The 25,864-nt window shown below is 36.1% G+C and overlaps 1 protein-coding gene across 5 annotated transcripts in view; it reads right to left on the bottom strand.

Annotated features, from left to right (window-relative positions):
* Bili (FERM domain-containing protein 8 Bili) overlaps positions 1-25,864 on the bottom strand; it is a 360,304-nt gene that overhangs the window by 158,316 nt on the left and 176,124 nt on the right. For all 5 annotated transcript variants that reach the window (XR_016548904.1, XM_090398633.1, XM_090398635.1 and 2 more), the window contains one exon: positions 9,010-9,176. Coding sequence is in view for 4 of the 5 variants with exons in the window: in XM_090398633.1 (XP_090254759.1) it covers positions 9,010-9,176 (167 nt within the window). In the remaining variant the exon portion in view is untranslated. The remainder of the gene's footprint in view (positions 1-9,009; positions 9,177-25,864) is intronic.

Below are 25,864 nucleotides of genomic sequence, written 5' to 3'. Positions count from 1 at the left end.
TAATTTTGTGGGTGGTTCGAATGTTGCCTTAATACTATATTTATGTAGTGTTCTATCTATTTTTTCAGATATTCCCCTAATGTATGTAATAGCTATGGCATTACAGGCATCCCTCGACTTATGTCGGGGGGGTGCCGTTCCATCCAGCAGGACGTAAGTCAATACATTAAATCAACAGAGTTATAGGGGTTTTATAAGGTTTAATTTTTAAACCTTATAAAACTGTACTGTGCATTACTGCCACTATAAAACAGGAGAATAATCACCCAAATCTTCATTACCTTTTCTAGGTGAAGAACTAGGCTACCAGGCTGCAGCTCTTCTGGTGTAAGCTTTCTTTTTTTTTTTTTGATGAAAATGTTCAATGTGCTTTGCTAATTCCTCTTCTTCTTTTCATCATAAATTTGTTTACAGCTAACAAATGCATCATGCACTTTCCTTTCTACCAATAAGTAGCGTTCAGTTCAACATTGGGGTATATGTCATCAGCCATTTTGAGAACATTGCTAACTGCAGAGCAGAGAATATTTCTGCAAGACCCTTCACTGTGAATTGTCTAACTAGCTCTTCTTGTTTCTCTTTTCCCTCTTCCTTTTCTCATTCTTGATCTTCTACAACACGTTGTTCCTCCAGTTCGACCAATTCTTATTTGGTCAACTCTTAAGGGGTGCTTTCTATAAGTTGAACTATGTTGTCATCATTCACTTCGAGATTCAGATTGTTTGCTATGCCCACTATTTCTTCACTCAATTTACAAAGGTCTTCATTTTTTTCAAAAACTTCCAAAATCATTCACAAACCATTATGTCTTTTTCCATATGCCATTTATACATTGAGAGGTCACTTCATTCCAAGCTCAGCAATATTTTTAATACCATGATAAATATTGAATGCTTTCCAGAATTGCATGAGAGTCTGATCATTTCCTTCATTGGCAGAAATGGCTTGTGAAAAAGTTCTCCATAGGTAATAAGCCTTAAACACTTCAAGAACTCCCTGATTCATCGGTTGGATCAATGAATTAGTGTTTGGAGGCTAGAACATGACCTTGATCTTGGGGTGAAGATCATGAATGTAAGGTAGATGACCTGGAGCATTATCTAGAATTAATAAAATTTTAAATTCTACATTTTCTTTCACACAATAGCTTTCCATTTCAATTGCATAATAGTTGATTAAGGCATCCTCAATCAATTTTTGAGCCATCCATGATTTCTTACTGCTCCGATAATGAACTGGAAGAGTATGCTTCCTAATGTTTTTGAAAGCTTGTGGATTCTCACTATGCCGTATCACAAATGGTTTCAGTTTATATCAAGCCACATTATTCCTTAACAGAATTGTAATATAGTCTTAAAGTGCTCTGAAACCAGGCATAGATTTTATGCTTTTTGTGGATGAATGTCTGCTCAGGCATTTTTTTCCAAAACAAGGTCTCATCCACAATAAATATTTGTTGTGGCAAATAATTTTCCTCCGCAATAATTTTATTTAATTTCTTCACAAACTCCTTGGCAGCCTTCTTATCGGCACTTGCAGATTCACCATACATTTTCACATTATGTACCACAAAATGCTGCTTGAATCTCATGAAACAACCAGAAGAAGCATTGAATTAGTAGTCGTAATCAGGCCCTGCTCTTTCTCTTTCAACATGTTTTGAAGAGACTTGGTGCCTTAGCGATTGTGGTCTTAATGCTGAAGGGGGGGGTATGCACTTTTGGTTCGGGTCCTCTATCCATAATGCAAATAGCTTTTCCATATCACCTTGCTAGGACTTGAAAGGACCTTGCTGTTGCTTCATCACTATCATCGAATGGAAGCAGATCCTTTCATAGCCTCTACGATTTTATCCTTATTTTTCAAAATGGCTGTCACTGTAGAACAGGGATGGGGAACCTTTTTTCTGCCAAGGGCCATTTGGATATTTATAACATCATTTGCAGGCCAAACAAAATTATCAACTTAAAAATTAGCCTGGTATATTTGGTCAAACATTTAATTAACTCACCTCTAATGTGATGGCTGGAACTACTGCTTCTCTTTGGTGAGGCATGTGATGTTAGCTGGTATTGATGATGTTGCTACTCGCAATTGCTTTTTCCAGGCTTGCATCGGCCAGTCTGGAGCACAGTCAACTCTTTGCGAATGTAAGTTTTGAAAAGAACTGCTCACAGCAGTAAGTTGTTCGGAACACAGGTGCATATTTCAATGCATGCCACCTAAAAGTGGGAACTTCATCATTGCTTATGTAACGTTTATATAACTCAAGCAGTGGGAGGTTGTTGTACCTAGCTTTCAGCTCATCATCGCTTTTCAGCTGAATAATTTTGTGTTGTAGGTTATCAGGCACATCATTGAACGGTGCAGCAAAGATGTTCAATTCCATTTGTTTACTTTTCACGTCCTTGAATCTTTCATTAAATGCCTCAATTAGTTTCGCACATTCACCAGCATATTCAACTGTCGTAGAAGGGTTTTGTCCTTCCAGAGTTGGGAAATGCATCATGTTATTCCTTTTGAGTTGCACTTTCCACAACATTAATTTATCTTCAAATGATTTCATGTTTGAAAGCAGGGAGCTGAGAAGCTGGTTGGGGCCCTGCAGCTCGACATTCAGCTCTGAGAGGTACTTGGTAATGTCCACCATGAACGTTAGATCATACAGCCACTTGCTATCATTGAGTTCCCTGACAGGTTTTCCCTTCATCTCCATGAACTGCTTGACTTCATCCTGCAGTTCGTAAAACCCCATGAGCATGTTCCCACAACTCAGCCACTGCACTTCACAGTGATAAACAAGATCACCGTACTCAGACTCAAGATCATTCAGTAACTCCTTAAACTGGCAGCTGTTAAACCCTCTGCTTTTGACAAAATTTATGCATGACACTACTAATGACATCACATTGTTGAGCCGCAACGACTGTGCACAGAGACTTTCTTGGTGTATGATGCAGTGGCATATAATTAAATCACTTGGATCAAGACGGAGGCGATTCATTTCTTTCTTGACAAATGCAATTAACCCTTTTTGCGAGCCAACCATGGCTGGAGCTCCATTGGTAGTAAGGCCACTTAATTTTTCAAATGTTAGCTTAAGTTTTTTCATTGATAAAACATGTCCTCACCTCTTGTAGTGGCATACATGGCTTCCAACTTCAAACTCTGCAGTTATCCCACAAACAAAAAAGGCAAGTTGAGCAGTATTTTTTATGTCCATTGTCTCGTCACAAGCCGGAGAGAAAATTGGAAATCTCCTGCAGAATCCTTCAATGTTTTTTCAATATCTTGTGCTAAGTCAGTAATCCAATCTGAGATGGTTCTCCGAGACAAACTAACACTCTGAAACAACTTTACTTTGTCTGGTGCTAACAACTGCACAACAGCCACCATGCACTCTTTCACAAACTCTCCCTCTACATGAGGCCTCAGCTTCTTTGCGATTAGCCTGCTCACTACATAACTCATCTGAATAACATTGTCTCTGTCACAATGAGGCCTAGTGAAAGCAGCTTGTTGTGATTCCAAACTCTGCTGAAGAGCATTGATTTTATCCAGATGCATTTGGCATTTCAATTCATTGAGTTTAGCATGTTTTGAGCTGTAATGATGCTCCAGATTGGCTTTTTTTTTTTTTTTTTTCATTATTGCTAATGCATTGCCACAAACTAGGCACACAGGTTTGCCTTTGACTTCATCAAAAAAATAATCATTTGTCCATTTCTCTTGGAAAGATCGACACTCTGCATCAACTTTTCTTTGCAGTCGCCATTTGTAGGATGTCACACCACTTAAGTTTTAATAACTATTCAGTATGTGTGTCGCCAGCAATGCAATTATTTTGATTTGATCGCTGTTCTAATCCTGCATCTTGGATTTGGAACATATCCAACGTTTGTACCATCAACTCTTGAGGTCTTCTTGCCGACTGCCGCGGCAGTCAACGAGAAGTATACGTGTATGTCCTGTCATGTACTCACATGTATCCTGTTTATCCTGTAATGGATGTTCCTTGCTTGCTTGTTCCTCAAAATTTACGTCAATATTATGATTCACTTAATATAAATTTATGTTGCTATGAAAAAAGCTCATAGATTTATTGAATTTCTAGTCCCACCTGAGGTTGCCTTGGTAGGACCAGACCAAATGATTTCATGGGCCTTATATGGCCAGACGTTCTCCACCCCTGTTGTAGAATGAGACCATCTGAAGTCATGTGCGATCACATTGACAGGCTTACCAGCTTCATGTTGCTTTATAACTTGCAACTTCATTTCAAGATCAATTGCTCGCTTCATTTATGTGATTCTTCACTAAGTTTTTTGATTGGGCATGTAGTGGCCATGTTGCACACAATATCTGAAATATTTAATGATAAATACACAAATAACCTATTTCTCAAAAACGAAATCAACAGAGGAACTGTTGAAGACACATGCTGATTGTCGACTACCAAGGGAGGTTGCTGCTGAATGCCCTATTGCCACTGTGCATGATGTATTGTTGCTAAACAGAAACCTTTTTACTTTATGCTTGCTTGTGTCTTGTTCGAAAGTATAGTCGAAAATATTATTTATTCTCTTATGGGATCATGATTCTGGTAGTAAGGCTTATACGTTGGTCAGACATAACTGGTAATTAGTTTACGGAATTAACAACGCATATAAAGTATATTAATTAAAGGTAACTTTAATGAATAACTTCTATATTTCGGCAACGTCACATTGCCATCTTCAGCAACATAAAGATATGGTATGTGCATGCAGGTACTAACACAAAGCAAATGATGAAGAAAGCAAGAAACTAATATTGTTCCTAAAGTCCTAATGGTGCCCTCTTGCAGGCTAATTTGGTAGTCTTGGCAGTTGGGCTGAAGTTCTCATAATGTAAGTCTCCCAAATTTGGGGTAGTTTCACGCACCCAAATTTGTTGAGGTTAGGAACGTTTTTTCGAGCTGCTGAAGATTCTTTGAATAATCTTTCGTATTTAAACTTGCTGCGATGAATTATTTTGTTTTCTTCCAACGAATTTTATGGTGGGTATCTAAGGCACGGTCTGTCAGCCCAGAGCGGCTGTACTGGTGAAACCGGATGTAGTCTTGGTGTTCTGAAATCCTGATATTTGTTGTTCTGCCTGTTTGGCCAAAGTAGGACAATTTGCAGCTGCATGGGACCTGGTATACACCAGGTAGGTCTAGGGGAAGTGGTTGGTCTTTGGTAGAGCGGATAAGGGATGCCAACTTTTTATATGGTCTGTAACAGGAAGTAAGGTCATATTTTTTGAGGATATTGGTTATTTTCTCAGAGGTGCCCTGGATGTAGGGGATGGTGATAGACTTGGTGTAATCTTTATTGTGGAGGGGGGGGGTGGTTTACTGGTTTTAGTATTTTTTGGATTTTTTGGGGGTTATAGCCATTGGCTAAGAAAGTGTTGAGGATGTGGTTTAGTTGAGATAAAGATATGGTATGTGCACGCAGGCACATACCATATCTTTATGTTCCTGAAGATGGCAATGTGACGTTGCCAAAATATAGAAGTTATTCATTAAAGTTACCTTTAATTAATATACTTTATATGCGTTGTTAATTCTGTAAACTAATTACCAGTTATGGGATCATGGATGTATCTTTGAGCAGATGTGCATAAGCTGAAAGATAACTGAATGAGGACAATGACTTGCAAAGGATCGTGTTAACTGTTTTATCTATAACTTGAAATCATTCAGAGGCTGCTCATCAGAGCAAATTGTTAGGGCTCTAGGTTCAAGGGTGCTGATAACTCATAGTTTTTGCACTAGATGATGGTTTGAATATTGCGTGTATGTATTGGCCCATGTTTCTGTGTAGGCTTATAGCAGACCATGAAGAAAAGACAACCTGAGGGAAAAAATATGAGAACAAGTGTCCCGAAAATGGAAGAGTATTATCATTTTCAATCTTGATAGCAAACTGGATACATTTGCGTTGTCTGTTCAAGTGGCTTAGGAATGTATTTGAAGTTTGGCAGTAGTGGGGCAAAATGGCAAATAGTCATCAACATATCAGAAGCCAAACTTTGGGTTTTAGACACACTGAATGCAGAGCTCATTATCAATGACTTCCATATAAAAATTTCATCTATGCCGTGGGTGTAAAATTCGATGCGGTGAAATTTTATATAAAGATTTTCCGACATCGATTTTTACAGAGGTCATAAATCATGTGGAAAGAACAAAATTATAAATTACTGTATCTTAAAGGAGAAGTACTGATTGTAAACTTGAAAAGCTAACTAACAAAAAGAATGATATAAAAATTGTTCAAAACTTATAAAAATATTCTAAAAGTTAAAATTGTGCAGTATGTTGATTTGATGTAACAGAATGTTAAAAGTAATTCTGCCTTAAGTTAAGGGGGATTACACAAGATTATGTTGGCGACTTGAAAGTAAACAAAAGTATTGAAGGTCATTCAGATGTAGAGATTGTTGCTGCCAAATCTGAAGGTCAAGACAACAGTGACGTCAGTTATTTACAGAAGATTCAGGGGTCTCTGATCCTAAAAAGAAGGAGCTTCTGAATCATATAAAAGAGGTGTTGAGAACCTATAGAAGGGTTTGTTTTTTTCATCCTGCTGCCGTCCGTTAGCCCACTTGGACCTCCATATTTCGTCGTAGGTTCGTGATCCCCTAAGCACGGGGGAAACCCAGGAGAGGCAGATCATTCTACGGAGATGTATTTTCAGTAGCGGAATGTGCCGCGTGGGACCAGATATGTGGCGCCAACAATAGGTCCAAAACCGACGGCGAGTTATACTACAAATCCCAGAAAAGGACTACACCAAGACGCCTGCCAAAAGTCATTCAGGAAAGGCTAGGAAATAGGACTGAGGAAAGCAGTCAGCAGAACCGCCACAAATCTTCAAGACTGGTAGGACTGTATATGTTTCTACGAATTTGTGAGTAGATTCTAATGTACTAACGCTGAGATAGTGATTAAGAATTGTATGTGTGCAGAACGTAGCTTTGTTTAAATAGTCATATAAGTCGCTAAAAGAAGTAATTGAGACTGAAAATTAGCTAGTATGTTTATTGAGAAAAATGTTAGCCAATGATATCGATTGTAACAGCCAGTAATTGCCTAGATCTTGTAAAGCAAGTTATTCAAGCATTGTGAATTGCAGGTCTAAATTGTAAGGTTACAATTTAAGTTTAAAACAGGCATTAGAGAGAAATTGTTTAACGTGTATCATATTGTATAGTGCTTAAGGTAAAATAAACATGTTTTATTTGATTAAAACTATTGCCTGATCTTTGACCAATGCACTGTCTCACAAAAAAGGAACCAAACCTGTGTGCTTAAATTAGAGAAATTGCCACAACTGACTATTTAAGGTATTATTTTAGAAAGTGAAGTGTTATAACTATTCTTCCTGTGCTATAACATTAATTCAGGGTGGCACAGTCAAAAAACAAATAAATTTTCCCTGAATTATATCACGTGGACAATAGTTAACTGTAACTGTGAATTGCCAATTCCAACAGTGCTAATACTTGTAGGAAGTATAAGGGATCACGTGGGGACTAAATTAATCGGCTTAAGTTAGAACAAGGTAAACTTGTTCTAACTTAACAGAGAATTAGAAGTTAAGATACACATAGGAAAGATAACGGAAAAAAGAGTAGAATTAATACAAAGGCAAAACAGACAAGAGATTGACAAAGAAATAATTAATTATCATAATATTACATGGGGATGGGGAATGGTGAGCCCATGACTGTACCTTCTTTTTTTTTATAGGTAGAAATTGTTTTGTCACATGAAATATAAATGGAGTGAATTATGTGTGCAAAGAGGACTGCAATAGAGTGCAAATTTGTTCTGCAGGAGAAGAACTGGGTCATTGATTCATGAAAAGGGCAGTTAGATCAAGCTGACTAATAAATCTTTGTTGTTAAGTGTGATGTTCTTAATTTTGTTTATGAAGTGTTGTGTATTTTTTATATAGAGTACACGCCCTAATCTCTTAAGAGAGAGAGAGAGAGAGAATGCCAAAACTGTGGCATACTACTGATAATTAGGGTTGTCAATTCCTTCTACCATCAGTTACAATAGTATGCTACAGTTTTGTATATTTTTGGGCATAATGTGGTAATACCTGCTTACTGTTGGCCATGTAGTTACATAATATGCAAAAATGATCAAATCTTCCATACATCACCACATTGTAAAGGAGATGTTAAAGAATAATCTCCTTTACATTACTAACTTCATTACTCTTTCATCTGCATCAATTAGTGCCTTCTTACATTCAATTTCATTACATTAACTTTTGCCCGTATTTTTCCATCCTGCTTTCATCACCACAATTACAACACTTCCACCAGTCCAGTCTATTATCTCACATTTCACACGCCCTAATACTCTCATTCTTTCCATTCACTATCACAGACTATACTTGATGTGCATAAATAGCATACGTACTGGGAATATCTCAATATAAAACTTGATATTTAACCTGAAAATGTTACGCTCTGAGTCATGCTGATGTGCAAGCACTATTTTTAAAAATCCCAATGCCAACAGTAAATCATACTTAACTCAAACTAACAATATACAATCAGAATAAACTTATATCCAATTTACAAAGCACTGTAACACAAAGTAACAACAATATAATATCAAAATGACCATATAATCTATATAACTAATTGTAGTGCCAGCATTTAACCATATAGGCCAACTTGACAGCAAAAAATATTTATTCACACTTGACTAGTTTTGTGAATTAACTGTTTCAAATCCTCACGAGTAATGAATAAAATGTGAAGCAGAGTTATTTCACAAAAAAAAAAAAGTGTCTGAATAAATATTTTTTACTTTTCAAGTTGTGATATGTGGTTAAATACCGGTGCTACAATTCATTGTCCTCATACCACCACAGAACCTTTCATAATGATAAAATATGACATGAATACAGCAGGTGAGAAATCATTGTTCAAATGATTTATATTGCTAAAGCATCTAACCTGAAAAATTCAGCTGTATGAATTTCTGGGTTAAAGTGTTCTAGCTCCAATTTGGCTTGGATGCCTGCTAATATATCACAATCCTTCTGAGCAAAAGGATAGCGCCCTCCCAAAACATGTGCTTTTGCTTCCTCATAAAGCAGCTGCAGTGTTCTAGTGTCACGAATCTGAAACATTTGGAACATATTGATATGTAAGTTAAAGAAATTACAGAACTGATATGAAAGAGAAGAAATTTACAAAACTACAGAGCTGGAAACATATTTATTCCACTATAACACAAGAATTACATAAACCTGTCATTATGAGAAATTTTTATTATATTGCAGTGATTAACAGAATGATCATGGTTAATATTTATTAGACACGTATTCACATGAATATAATAAAATTAGTCCTGTTTAATATATCAAAAATTGCACATAGTTGTTAAATATTCCAACAGTGACTATGAGCTCTTCTAATATGTCGCATTTCTAACTACAACCAATCAAGATTATTCATTTTTACTCACACGCATGTGAAGAAGATGAGCAGTAATCATTTTACTAAGGAAATGAACAGCAAACTTAAATAAAGTTAATGTGTCAATCAATGTTTCACACCCTCCCACAAATAGTAATGACGAGTTATTAACACATTGACAAGATGCAAAGATATTATGATTTGATTTTATTACTATTTTTTTAAAGCAGTGAATGACACATCAATTCCTACCAATAAAATTTAACTTAGTATTCTTTATTCTTTTTTATGCAGCGAGTTATGTGTGATATTTGAATTCAACTTTCAAAATACTGTAAGAAGACTGTTTTTTTTCTTTTTCTGAGCATGATCTGATTCTAAAATTTATCACTTGCCTTCACCAATCCAAGCATATTTATTCCCCCTATCTCTGAGTGGAAAGTCTATTATTTGGCTCAATACTATACTTGATGTTACTTAACACAAGCCAAAACAGTGATTTTTAAAACAGATGCACTCCTAAGATATTATTTAGTATATTTATATGTTTATATAATAATATATAAATAATATATTTATATGCACTTTAATTAGTCAAATGAATGTTTGGTAAAACTATGGGCTATGAAGGGGCTGTCTGAATACACTATGCATTACACTGTCACAAGTTAGTATTTTTTTAGAACTTTCTTTGAGTGGTACACTGGATAGAGAAGTTTCGTTTCATATCTTTTTTAGCTAACCAGATATTCCCTATGGCATTCAAACCTTAAGAACAAGAGGTGACCTTACTTGCCCACCACATAAATATTTTTCAGAAATCTCCTGTAAAGACAAATCAGGTAGTGGAGAAAGTCTTATTCCAAACTTTATGTCTTTCTAATCAAGAGAAAATTCTTCTGGTTATTTAAATTGAATCTTGACAACAGAAAGTAACTAACCCTGCTTGCTTAGTATACTCATTATTTTGAAAGAAAACTTGATATTTGCATATAATTCACAAGCAGAGATCCTGGGAGTGCCAAATTTCTTGCACATATCATCAATGTATTTGGAGATAATAAGATTGTTAATAAGCATGCAACAAGTATAGTGTTGCTTGTTTATTTTATCTGTGGTGGTATTAATTTGGCGCTACAAGATCACTGTTTCTGTCTTCACATATATAGGGTGGTTCATAAGTCACGAAGGGGTTTAAACATTTAATTAACTTCTTTATTAATTATTTTTATTCTCTTTTTTTTTGTTATAATGAGATACAGAACCTGGAGATGTTTTCTATTAGTTATGAAAAACCACATCACGTAAATGCTTTACATTTTAGGCTTCACAAAGATGGGCCCTTTCTATGGCATGTTTCATGACAGCTGTTAATGCTTCTCCTTCAGCTGTTGGATTGTCTAGGACTTGTACACATACACTTTTTCCTTCAAGTAACCCCCCACAGGAAGAAGTCAGCAGTCATCATTAGATCTGGAGAACATGATAGCCAATTAATTGTAGATGTTTGTGAAATTATTTGCTCTTTGTGTTAGAATAATCAAATGCAGATTTAAAAATAAAATTACACAATTTTGGTTCACTGTTGGGTTGTGAGATTTTCCATTATTAATTTTCTCAAATGTTCCTTAAAATACCTGAAAAAAATAAAATGAAAACATTAATAACCAAAAAAAGTTATTCACATTTTAAACTCCTTCGTGACGTATGGGCCATCCTGTATAAATGAAGACACAAACAAAGTACGCACAGCCAAGCCAGAATATTAGAGATGTCCAAATGCCTTGAAAAGAGGCTGACAATGGGAGCCAAAAATAATAAGAATATTTTAGCAACTATTGACCTGGTAGGATAACCACATCCTATACTGAGAATGATAAAATAAATAGAAAACATGTGACCAGAAAGCTGATCAATGTGAAAGGCAGATGGAGTAGCGTTTGCCAAATGCATGTTAATTCGTCAAATAAATGTTTGGTAAAACCGTGGATTATGAAGGGCTATTTGAACACACTATGCATTACACTGTCACAGATGGTATCACACCCACCAAACAAAAACAACAACAGCTGTAGATACGGCGAGGAAAGAACATAAGACCACAGAGGCCTGGAGATAGGTTGTACAGAATGATAAATCCCTGTTCCTGGGCAAAACAAATATTTCACCTCAAACAAGTCGAGAAAGGGCAGAAGGATGCAGTGTATCTGGATATCACTGCCAGTGTAGTCCACCCATTAATGTTGTCTGTTTACCTGAATGTGATGGGTACTTTCAACAAGGCAAGTGTCATCATAAATGGTTAAAGGAACCGATAACAACTCCTTTTTGAACAGATTGGTTTAGTCGCCAGATTTCAATCTCATCAAATATCTCTGGAATGTAGTAGAAGGATATGTTTGTAACCAAAGGTATCCATCTGGGATAGAATAGTTGTAGAATATTTCTGGAGCCTTCTGAAGTCAATTCTCTATCAAGGCTGAAGACTCGGAACAGTTTATGTCATATCACATGATATCTCAAACTAGCCCCACTCAGTGCACATATCATAATACTCTACTTCAGCATTGACTAGATATTGTAAGCAAGGATGCACCCAAATGCCAAAGCAAAATTCGGTTTTGCTTTGGCATTTGGGTGATTCTGTGCATTTTTCTGATATTCAGCTTCAGTCAAATCATAGTAGAAAGATTTGGGCATTTGGCCAGCTGAAGCAGAAAAATTCCTGTTATATACATCATAAACCCAACCAAATGGGAAAAGCCTCCCCTTATTTTACATGACACTTCAAATAGAAGGGTTTCCAAGGTTAATGAGAGAACCTATTCCAAAGTACAATTTCTAAGAAAATTTCTTTCGGCACTAGCTACAAGCATTTTCCTTGAATGATCTTTTTTTCAGAAGTCAGAAATATTTGTGAAGAAACTAGATGTATGCTACTCTAAAAATGCTGAAAAATTCATTTTCCTACATCATAATTATTCACGATATTTCACAATTTAAAATAAGTTCCATTAATATTTTTGCCATATGAAGAAATAAGTGCATAAAACTGATTTTTATGTTGAATTATTTTTTAAACAATATATTCTCCATGAAATTAAATGATAAATTTATTATAACAAAATGGAGGAGAGAGATATGCAGGTGAGCAATCAAGGAACAGAGAGTGGTAAGAAGTGTGATGTATAGAGACCCCATGATCTGTGGTGTCAAGATAGGAAGTCAGAGGAGTGTTTGCTTAGGGAAACAAAAGAAAGTGTGGCTATGACAATTAAGCAGGGTGAAAGGGTAGATGAGATGATTGTGATGTGGGCACGAATGACTTGAGAGGTAGTGTAAATCAGGTGGCGAGAGATCTGAGATTCATGCTTGAGGTTGTACAGAAGAAAACTCACAGAGGGAAGATTGTGTGTGTTGCCCAGGTGTGATAATTATGAGCTGAGTAGAAGAGCATTAATAACAAATAGCATGATAGCCAGAGTGTGTCAGAAGAGAGACTTGGATTCATGGAGGGCATTTGAGGACAGAAAGGAACAGTATATGCGTGCATTTGAATGAGGAAGGATGTAGGCATCTGGAGAGATTGCTGTTCTCTGAACAAGTCAGTGTGTCAATGCAGGGAAAATAGAATTCCCAGGGTGGATGGTAGTAGGGGTGGCCTCTTGTGGGAATAGGGGCTTGGGAAAAAGGGGAATACATCAAGTAATGCTGAGTCCAGTGGAGCCTGGAGGGAATAATGATGGGTATAGAAACAGTGACATTTTTATGCTTTATAATATTGCCAGGAGTATATGGAATAAAGGAGATGAATTGGTGGCATTGATAGCATCAGCCTGTCTGAAGATTACTGGGATCGCTGAGACGTGGTTGACAGAAGATGATATAATAACAGGAATAGAAGTAGCAGGGTAAAGCATTTTTCGACAGGATAGGAAGGGAAAATGTAGTGGTGGAATACTGCTTATGATAAGTGATGACTTTGTCCAATCAGAGTGGAGGCTTTCAAGGTAGTGACAATAATGGTTGTGAAAGAATATGGTGTGAGGTAGAGGTAGGCAAGACAGGATATTTAGTGGGGCGTTGCTACAAGCCAAGGAGCACAGAGGGTGGGGAGCATGAGATTTTAGGCAGTTGAGCTTGGCAAGTGCAAGACGAATGATTGTTATGGGAGATTTTAACTACAGCAGTATAAGCTGGGAAGAGGAAAATGCATGTAGTAATAAGGGAATGGAATTTCTAGAATTCTTAGGCAACATGTAATAGAAGGAAAACAAGGTTCAAGAGTTTTGGATTTGGTCATAGCATCAGAAGAGCTGATTATAACTGAGATGGCATCTCTTATCCCAGTTGGAGAGAGTGATGATGTGGTTTTGACTTGGAAGATGAATAGACATGCAGGAGCATCATAAGATAAGGGATTGTGTGTGGAATTATATGGCAGGTGATTAAAATAGTCCTAGATATTAACTTGGGACAGATCCATGGAGGGACAAATTGGAAGGGCGAGATATCATTAATGCTTGGGAAACTGTGAAGGAATATTTGTTAGCAGAAATAGTAAACTGAATTCCACTAGTGAACGAGAAGAGGACGCAATATGGTGTAAAGTGGATGACGAACAATATCAAACAGTAACTGCAGGTGAAAATGAGCTTAAGGAAGAGATATAAGAGAGGGGTGGAGAGCAGATGCATGAGGAATATAAGACTCAGGTCAGGAGAGTGACTAGTATGGTAAGGAAGGCAAAACTGGAATATGAGAAGAGATTGGTCTTAAGATCCCAAGAAAATCCTAGAGAACCTTTTAGCTATGTGGCCAGTAGGAGGAGAAATGATTGTATAAGAATGACATTGTGGGATAAAAATGGGAATAGAGTGACTGAGGCAGAGGACATAGTAGAGTTGTTCAATGAACACTTTATTGGAGTATTTCATCCTGGAGAAAGAGGTTTTAATATTAGAGGTATAGGGCAGGGTCAAGGTTTAGAGGTGCAAGAGGAGAGTCTGTTTCAAATACTGAGTATTCTGGATGTCAATAAAGCTGTCAAACTGAATGGAATTTCACCACGGGCTTTGAGAGAATGTGCTAAAGAACTGACAGCTCCGTTGACCTGGTTTATTAATGAAAGTCTCCCTACAGGAAAGGTACCCAAGGAATGGAAGGAAGGTTAGATGGTGCCATTGCATTAAGGCAGTAGCAGACTGGAAGTGTCTAATTATAGACCAGTTTGTGTTTTATCAGTAGTTAAGATCTTGGAGAAATTAGTGATGAACCATATACAACACTGAACAGATGAGGGTATTGTTAACTGTGAGAGTCAACATGGATTTGTTAAATGGAGCTCTTGCTTTAGTAATATGATTGCCTTTTATAATAACATAACAAGAGCTATTGGTGAGGGAAAGGCATATTCTGCCATTTTTTGGGTTTTTGCAAAGGCATTTGACATCGTGTCACATGATATGCTGATATTTAAGTTGCAGCACATCAGCTTAGATATCAAGTCAGTCAACTGGATTCAGGATTGTCTATCTGATAGGTATCAGAGAGTTGTGTATGGTGGGGCAACATCAAGGAGGCAGAAGGTTACAAGTTTAGTCCCACGTGACTCAGTACTGGGACCTGTATTGTTTAACCTTTATATCAATGACATTGTCAGTGGATTGCAGGAGAATATTCAGTTGTCTGCAGATGATGTGAAGCTAGGAAGTGGTTATTAGTAATAGTGTAGATGTGGGAAGCCTGCAAGAGGATTTGAATAAACTGGACAGATGGGCAAATGAATGGGGATATCAGTTTAATGCAGCAAATAAGCCTTGAAGATTAGGATACATCGATCAAAAGCTGCATACTCTGTTGGAGGAGCTGTACTGGAGGAAGTAGGGGAGAAAAGAGATCTGGGGGGGGGGTGATGATTGATAGAAAACTGAAATTCAATGAACATATTGCAAAGGTGGTGAAGGTAACCCAGAGGAATGCTGCAATAATGAGAAAGATGCTGACCTGCAGAGATAAAACCACACTTGGACTATTGTTCTCAAATTTGATCCCCAGGATTTGAAGGAGATAAATTAACCGTGGAAAGGGTACAGAGGCAGTTAACAAAGATGGTTTCAGGACTGTACAATGTTGGTTATCACGATCGGCTGAGGAAATGTGGACTGCACATTCCTTCTTCTATCTGCCTCAGAGTTTGGTAGATAGAAGAAGAGGTGATATGAATGAGACTTTTGAACTGTTGAGAGGTGGTTACAGGGTTGACACTGGGGAGTTCTTTTGCTTGATGGAACAGGGAGAAGGAGTGAGGACAAGGGGTCATCCCTGGAAGTTATGAAAGGAAGCTGTGAGCAAGAAGGTGAGGAGTGGTTTCTTTGCATGGAGGGTGATTGAATCATGGAATGCATTGCCTGGTGGTGTATGAATGGTATGATAGACTGTGTTTTCTAAGAAGGAATGACCTCCCATGATGAGTGTTTTGACTCCATGGATCCCTTAATAATAATAATGATGATCTATATTTTATAGACAAATATAGAAAAATTTACTAGTGAGCTTATGAGAACAGGACCGGAATCAGAGTTGGCTTGAACTATTTAAACAACGCAAACTCTGCCCACAACCCATGTATTTGTGTGAGAACTGAAAAATACACATTATTAGACTAAAAAAGGAATGAAAATAGTTTAAAAGAACTAAAAATGAAATCAATAGATGAAAAAAACTAAACAATTACAAACAAAATTGGATAGAACATGTAAACTGAATGGCCAACACCCGATATCGTAAACAAATAATAAAATGTTAACCAATTCGAAAGGGAATACCAGGAAGACTTCAAAAGCATATACTTATTGATTATTTTGTGACAACTCCAAGGAGTCTGAAGACTCATCGAGGAAGGACACCTACTCTACAATTCCCTGTCTCCACCACTAAATCCACCGACTACACCGAGCCTCTGCTATCATCAACATCCACATCAGCACCATCTACTGCCCTGCCCACCAACTAGTATTTTTTTTTCTATAAATTGCATGTGTTCTGAAGGGCCAATTTGTTTGTGTGCAGGATGAAAAACCCGAGTTTCTGGCAGAAAAAAAACCCTGCTACCTCCATATGAGATGGGTTAACTCACCTTCAATTGAAAAAATCCATATAAAGATTCTTCTTATCACGATGAGAATTGAGCTTAGGCCTTTTCCAATCGAAGGGTACTGTGTACCGTCATTCTTCCAATTACATGGAGGTGCATATTAGATGGATAACAAGACTGGAACAGACCAATATGGTTTATATCCGTAATTAGCATTATGATGATGATGAAAATATTATAACAGACAATAGCATCCAAGAATGCGTTAGCAGGCAGAAAAAAAATCCTGCTACCTCCATATGAGATGGGTTAACTCACCTTCAATTGAAAAAATCCATATAAAGATTCTTCTTATCACGATGAGAATTGAGCTTAGGCCTTTTCCAATCGAAGGGTACTGTGTACCGTCATTCTTCCAATTACATGGAGGTGCATATTAGATGGATAACAAGACTGGAACAGACCAATATGGTTTATATCCGTAATTAGCATTATGATGATGATGAAAATATTATAACAGACAATAGCATCCAAGAATGCGTTAGCAGAGCTAATCTCAGGTGGTATGGTCACTTAAATAGAATGGGAGAGGAAAGATTAGCAAAACAAGTGTTCTCTGCCAGGTTGGCAGGAAAACGACCCAGGGGAAGACCAAGATATAGGTGGATTGATACGGTACAAAGTGCCTTAGACGATAGAAATATAAGATCTGATAAAGTTGGAGTCTTGACAAGTAACAGACTGATTTGGAGGAAAATTGTAGATAGGAAGTTAGTAATGATGTAATTTTTTCATGTAGTACTTTCATATCCTGTACACCCCTTGAGGGTACATGGCAGGAATTTGATGATGATGATGATATTACAACTACATCTATATTTCACAGCAAAATATAAAATCAAACAAAAATAAGAAATGTAGAAAATCTTTCTTCCTTTTGAAAATTTACTAGAAAGAAAGCTTATGAGAAGATTATGTTCTTACAAACTCCCCAGTAAATTTCTTTTTATTTATTTTCTATATTTGGCTATCAAACAAGGATGGATTCAATAGCCTATTTATTTCAGATTGAAGCATCTTGGCTCTATACTTAAAAATTTGACAGTCAATATATTTAGGGAAAGCAAAGTTTTATGGTGAGCCTCGTAGCTCAGTCAGTATAGATGAAGCGCTTTGGTGAAAAAGACCTGGGTTCGATCAGTGATGTGAGGAACTTTTATCTGGTCTCTTTCGACTAAAGGTGAGTTAACTGGTCTCATATGTAGGTAGGGGGTTTTTTGTCCCCCAGAACAGGCAAACAGGTCCCGTGAACACACACGATTACAGTCATGAATACATCGCAGCTACATGCCCAGTTCCTGAGTCCGGATAAAATGGAGAGGGAAGCAATAACGAACTACCCTGTAAAAATCTCACCAGAAATACTTCGTGGGTAATGCCTACAAAGTTACCTATGGTCGGAAATGACTGAAAGGGAAAATCAGTCAGTCAAAGTTTTATGAGGGTGGCCTGGAAAGTTCTGATAAACACCTAGAACAAAAATATTAAAGCAACTGATATAACTACAAGAAAGAACATACGAGAATATAAGTTACCTTCAGAATTCTGCTACTAGTATGTTCTTTCTTGTGGTTATATCATCTGCTTTAATATAATTTTTGTTATATCAAAACTTTTCAGATCCCCCTTGTATTTTCTCTTCATTTTGGCAACGTAAAATAAACATAAGTTGGAGATATTAAAGTTACATACTTACACTATCTCCCAATAATTGTCTGGACACCCCTGTTAATTGCAGTTATGAAACATTCCAGGTTTGTTAATAACAAACATTAAAACCAGTGTACAGATAGTAGGAAGCAGTATTTCATAGTAGCAGTTGAATACAGGTGGTATGGCAACATTACGTGAACTCAGTGACTTTGAGAGAGGTATCATCATGGGCTGCCACATTGGTGGAATGTCCACATGTGCCATTGCTACTTAACTGGGGCATCCAAAACGAACGGTTGGTAATGGGATAAAAAAATGGAGACATTCTGGTGACTAGTGCAGGAAAACAACCAAGGCGGCATACAAAAACCAGCTACAATCAGAGATCATCCAGGATGAGTTCCAGAGTCCTTGTAACACCATGGTGAGCACTAATACTGTATAAAAAGAACTTATTTACTGGCTTTACACGAAAGAGCAGAAGCATACCAGCCAAACATCACAACAACAACAAACAAGATGGCTTGTCTGGCCTGGTGCAAAGAGCACGTGAACTGGACAACTGACCAGTGGAAAACGGTACTCTGGAGCGATGAATCAAGATTCAACTGTTTCCAGTCTGATTATTTCTGCCTACAGTTCCACAGAAGATTCCATTAAGGAAGAGGTGGAGCATTTCAAAAATTTAGAGAAGGCCGTCAGCACAAAGAGAAAGGAAAAGTTGATCCTTGTTTGAATGATTATTATTATTACAGGCAACTCCAATTAGTCCTTAGACTAATCGAGGGAGGCCCTAAACATCATGTCAAGAACTATCCAAAATTTGTGCAGTATCTATCATACTTTGCATTGAACTCATTCACAGTCATTGCATCCACAACAGACTCTGGCAACCTATTCCATTCATTCACTACTCTCCAAGCAATAAAACCTAGTTCTAACACTCTTGCTAACTACACTCTTACTTAGTTTCCATGGATGGCCTCTAGTTCTCCCACCAACACACCTATTCTGAAAAATTTCCTCTGAATTAATCTTGTAAAAATATTCTCAGTAATTTGTTTTTCTCAGTCATATCACCCCTTTTCAGCCTATCAACCAGTTTCTGTAACCCCCACAAATCTTCAACCTGTCCTTATAAGGTTCATTCCATAGCAACCATCTTGGTCACTTGCCTCTGGATCCTCTCCACATCCTCTTCATCACCAAGAAACTCTGGTGCCCAGTAGTCAAGATTGGGGGTCTTATCACACCTCAATAAAGAGGAACAATAACCTGCTTGTCTCTGCTCAAAGTATTCTTCAGTAACCAAATGATCTGATGAGCTGCTTTAACCTCCCAACCGGCCGGTGTGGATGAAATATTCAACACTCCCTAGCTTTTTTCATGGATCAAAACTTCGTCGGCATTCTACCTTTTATCATGCCATTACCTTCCTCCGCCGTTAATCTCGTTACGGCTATTCTATAGCCATTAGTGGATTAACTATTGCTGAGTGACCTTTGTGTCCCTTCCCCCTGTCTTTACGTCTATTGTGTTGCTTAGAATTTCATTTACTATCCTAAGTTATTTGACCTTTCTTGCCTCTAAAATGATTTATTGTCTCTCTTCCCAAAAATCGAAACGAATTTCACATATGCGAAAAAAATCAATCCTGAAATGACCACTGATCAGCTTTTGCAATGAATCTATTTAGTGATAGTAAATTTGGTGTATTTTATTCTACAAATCAGTGCACCGGAAGAGTTGCACTGATTGTTCTTTCACTTTACGTATAATAATTGAATAATTTTTTTTCGAATTTTCGAATTTTCAAATGTTTGCTTTGAAAATATTATGTCAAATATTTATATTTTTAAATAATATTTATTGAAATAAATATGTCCTTTTTCTTTCGTTTCTAGCGAAATAGCATTATATGGATCATCACATTTCAGATTTAGAAACAATTTTTTGTTATTCATAAAGACAAAATAAAAAGGAAATGTTAAAATGCTAAATTGCGTTACTCGGTTTCCGATCGTGTCTTTTTGGTATCAAAAATTTATATCCAATGATATTTTAACAGTGATTCTTCGCCTTCGTCATTTATTTATTTATTTGTATTATGCATATTACGATAATATCTAGTGCATAACCTCATAGATATGTTGAAAATATAATGTGAAAAATATCATATACGGAATGATTCAACATTTATGCTCATTTTGAAGATTTTCTAATGCTCCCCCCCCCCCTCCTTATTCTCTCCTGGAACTGAATTGCATAACTACTCTAAATTTCTATACAGGTTTGAAAGCTTTTCTAGACAGCATTCAAAATCAATTACTTCATTTTACCATTTTGACAAAAGATATACAGCAATAAGATTGTATTGTGAAGCTTCTAATTCTGTTCTATTTATTTGCAATCTAAAACCAGCTGTTCTACTGTCCGCTGAAATTATGTGAAATTTTAGAAATAATATGCTATATTTTCACCATGCAAAATTGTTTATATGCATACCACACAAAAGAAAGTTCAGTAGTATTATTTGTGTTTGTTTTTCTTTAAAAAAAATTAAATATTACTTCTGCTGCTGCTGGAAGCTATTTCTGAAATAATCTACGTCTTATAAATACTTGGTAATATCCTCTTAGCTGGAGGAAAAGTTGAAGGCTTATTACTCTCAGTGCTATTGAGAAGAACGTGGAGAACACTAAAGTGCCTCAGGCTGTAGTGCAGAATATGTCAAGAATGTCTTGTTTCCTTGTCGATTGTTGATTACCTATATCCTAACAGAAATACTGATATTTCGTTTACATGCTTATACATTATTTATGCCAAAATAATTGCTTAATTTATAATGATCAGTTTCACTTTTATTATCAAAAATTAGAAATTAAATCATACAATTATCTTGAAAAAGAGGATTTGAATTATTTTCAAAGAAAAGGTGCATATGCGTTTCATAATCTTCTTTTTTCTTGGGGGGGGGGGGTATAGACCTAAATCTGCGGATATTTCAGATAATTTATTTCATAAATCATTCGCAAGACAGCTGTTACAAACGTAAATCACTTGGGGAACATACCCATTCATTTTAGTGTAAAATAGTAGCAAGGGTTCAGTTACTTTAGATATCTAATCTAGAAGAAAATATTATGTCTGCTGAGATTAGAATCTTATGTGAATAATTTTTCTGACATGATTTCTCTATTCGTTATAATGTAACCAATTCCCAGATTTTTTTCCCTCCTGTTATATGCAGTGATTTCTTCTTTGTACTACAAGAAAAAAAATCAGATAACAGGAGAAAAATATGAGTATTTTCTTTTCCACTGGCTAAATTTACAATGTTCTTTCTTTGTGTTTTGAAGAGAAAGTGCAAATGACTTTTTTCTTACTATTTTTGCCATTATAACATCTCATATAATTATAACGGTGACATTTTACCGTTTTTCTCCCACACGAGAAACAGAAATAAGGTAGTAATAATATTGTTGATTCTGCCAAACTTCATTGTAGCAGAAATTTTTATTACAAAACTTTGTAATATATATATATATATATATATCTCCGAAACAAGAAATTTGGAACCCATATCACATCAATGTTGAGTGTTGGCAAGGTGAAAATGTTCCCGTTATTATTTATATATTTCATTTATTAACTAGGGGACTATGCCCAACCCCCCGTGTTCCGGTATGGTAGACCAGTTCTCCTTCGATTGTGATAACTCGAAAGGGGGTTCCGCCCCTGAATTCTGATGACTCGAATTTTGAAGACTCGACACTCAGGGTAGCCCCTGAGTTTCAAAACGTTTCAATAAACATGACATAAAAAGGCTTATCATTTTATATATATATATAGGGTAGATTTTATTTCATTATTTTTTATTGTTTTGATGAAATACTTTACCTGGAATACTCTTTCCAGTTTCTCTGTGTCATAAAAAGAACTTAAAAATTAGCCTTCAAGATGAAAAAGAAACAGTGCATTCGAGTATCCCTCTATCAATATTTGTAGTTATGAAAAGGACTGTTTTGATGGCCTTGAAAACAAACATTTTTTATTTCATACTGTTCAGAATTTAAAATTCTTGAACAGCGTGGAACACCTTGAAGCAAGGGTAAACACACAAAGCAGTTTTACACACAGGGCGCCAGATTTTTGTTTCCTTTCTGATATTTTTTTTATTACATACATAATATTTGCGTGCAGGTTTTTTTTTTTAATTAACCGTTGGTGGTAGATTTTCGGGATAATGGTTGGAGTTAGCAGCGTTCAACCTCAGATGTCTGGCAGGATTTCCTGTTTTTCTGCTTGCTGAAGAAGGTGCATGTGCATACAGCAATGCTTTCGCAATTTCCATTCTATATTCTAGATATGTTATGGTAGACAAACATTTTTTCTTGTACAGGAGGAAACTGTTCCAAATAACAAAATCCAAACACTTCAAAATTAAAATAACATGTCCAAACACTTTTTTGTAATATTTTTTATGCTATTTCCTCATTACAGAGTAGAATGATAGCTGCTGATCGCACCTGTCGACTCAACCCATAGTGTCGTTGTATGCACACACAGCAATGGGTTTTTCTTTCTTCAAACCATGCTTCTCCATGGATTCCGTTGATGGATTGTGCAGGGAAGATAGCAGAAAAACATCTTTTTTGGCTTTCCAACGTAGTGCAAAGACTTTCCCTCGCTGATAAGTTCGGATTTCCCCCTTCGATAGCTTTCCTGAAGCCAGATCTGGAGGCATATCTCACCTTTTTGCATTTACAGTACCATAACTATCTGTACGATGCTGTAAAAGCAAATCAGCGAGTTCAGGATACATATATAGTAATTATCCATTATAATGCAGTAACCTTTCCCCAGTAAAGGGTCTAGTAACTGCATTACTGCATGCATCGACAAGGGGAGATCCGAATATTTATCGTGCTCGATTACAGTTTGCTTTCCCGTATAAGGTTTGAAATCCCAAAGATATCCACTTTCCGATTCGCAAAGCATAAAAAATTTTACTCCATACTTCGCTTTCTTTTTGGGAATATACTGCTTACATTTCAGGCCACTTTTGAATGGCATAAGGCTTTCATCGATACTCGAGTCTCTCTCAGGAATGTAGAGTGATCTACATTTTTGACGGATTTTCATCAGAAAATCATAAATTTTGTTGAGGACTGGGCAAGGATGTGTTGCCTGATCGTATTCCTCATTATTCTGAAAATGCAAATACTTCATGATGAGACTGAATTGTTTTTCAGTCATAACATCATGAAACATTGGCGTGTTCAGAATCAAGTCTGTAGACCAATACATTTCGAGAGCGGGCTTTCGAAATGTATTTCTATACATAATAAATAACGGAAAAACTCACGTAGAAAAGAAGCATGTGAAACTCTACTTCATTCTCCTAACTTAAACAGATCCGACGGCTTACGTCTATCCCCTTTATGGGAGATAGTACTTTACAAATCAGCTAATCTTTCCTAACTTTTTATTGTATTAAATTTTTTATTTTTATTTTTATTTTTTTTTATTTATTTATTTATTTTTTTTTTTAGGAAAGTTATTGACCTTTTTAGTTATCTTACACCAGCTACTTAGGTGGCGCTTTTTGGAATTGTCAGTTAGTGTTTAATTTTTGTGCCTAATTGTACTGAAGATGCCTGTGACACACAGGCGAAAATTATACTATTAAATAATATTTCTACGTGAGTTTTTCCGTTATTTATTATGTATAGTTATGTCTACTCACGGTTTACCTCTTTTAAAACTGAAATGTATTTCGAAACTTCGGGTTTTCCACTTTCTTTATTCTGATATTGCATTTGAAGGATGACAGTGATTTTAAATATTAATTTCACCTATATCCGAATATCACATAATTTCCTGATTTATAATAATCAGGAAATATGTATATTGTCTGATTTATAATTTGCTAATTTATAATAATCACGACATAGTTTCAGTATCGAAAAATTAAAGTTATGTGGAACAATTACTAGAGAAAAATAACAAATTAAATAAAAACTATGCCTATGTTTCATAACAGTTTTCGGGTGTGTGATAGTAATGCAACGGTGGAGGGGGGGGGGTTAAACTATCAGAGGCAAAATAAAGTTCAATTCTATTGTAAAAATATGGAAATGAAATTTCACATTTGATATACATATTTTGAATGATAAAAATAAGCAAATGTATCACTTACTTTAAAAATTGGAGAATAAAATATCTGAATTATGCAGAAAATATAAATTTAAATCATAACTGTTAATTTCATTTTGTAATGACCAATTATACAAGGAAACCAAGAAAGTGAAAGTACAGATTACTATACAACATGAAGAAAAAATTTAGTAATATGATTAAAGAATTTCATGTTATTCTCTATAAAGCAAAGTTGCTCAAGCGTGTACTAAAGGAAATCTGTTAAGTATTATTCGATTTCGATGGTTTTGTACAAAAATAAAATCAATATAATCTGGAACGTCGGCAGCCGGTTTTCTTTTCTTTTTTTAAAAGAATATTTCAAATAATTATCGTGAATTAATTTCTTCGAGAACAAAGAAAAATCTTTTGTCTAGTAAGCGATTAGAAAAAAATCAGCACAAAAAAATAAAAAATTAAATTTGTTCTCCAAGGTAAGGCAATATTTACGTGAAGAAATTATGCAAGACCTTTATTTTGTCCAGAAATTAAAACTGTATTGTACAATAAAAAGAGAAAACAAAAATATAAATAATTTCTCTATTTTTAGTCTATCCTATATAACTAAAATCCAGTTCACCAGCATGGAACAAGAAAGTCCGTTTCTTGTTATAGGCAACTGAGAGGCAGCTACGAATGGGAGATAATCCGATTAACCGTTCTCTTCAGCATGAGGATTTATCACACCTTCTAATGGACATGACAGTCAAATTGCACTTCTTATCCAGGTTCTTTAAACAGGTGGGCTGAATCATATCCAGATTTAGTTGGACATCTATAGACGTCCTAGCCGGTAGGAAGGTTAACCACTTTTGCTATGTGCCCCCTAAATTTTAACTCCCTATCCACTAACACTTCAAAGTCTTTGGCTTCGTCAATTTCCTGGAGTATAGTTCCACCAATGTGGTATACAGCTGATAATCTTTTCACCCCAAAATGCATAACCTTACACTCTTCCACATTAAACTGACATCAATTCTCCTTGGCCCAGTCTGCCAATCTATCCAAATCATCCTACAAAATTTTGATATCATCTGTATTAACTATTGCACTATCCAACTTTGCATCATTGGCAATTAACTGAACAGTTCCTTTCCAACATTATTAATGAACAAATTAAATAGTAGCAGTCCAAGAAAGTGACTAGTGGCATGCTACAGAGCCCTACAGCATGCCACTAGTTACAGGCCTTCTTTTGGACTCTACCGAATAAACTACTCTCTAATATCTCTCTATCAACTACCATCCTATCCATCTCACCACCCTTATATCCATCCCCACAGTTTAATTTAGCTAGATAATCGTGCTGAAGTTTACTAATTAGAATTCCATGTGGTATTCTGTCAAAGGCCTCTACAAAGTCCAGCAGTATCACTGTAA

This window comes from Typopeltis vanoorti, chromosome 10, assembly GCF_054136105.1.
Source record: "Typopeltis vanoorti isolate ZY-2024b chromosome 10, IOZ_Tvanoo_1.0, whole genome shotgun sequence".
In the NCBI taxonomy this organism is placed as follows: domain Eukaryota; kingdom Metazoa; phylum Arthropoda; class Arachnida; order Uropygi; family Thelyphonidae; genus Typopeltis; species Typopeltis vanoorti.
The sequence above is the reverse complement of the archived record's forward strand: the minus strand, read 5'-3'. Positions and strand labels throughout refer to the sequence as shown.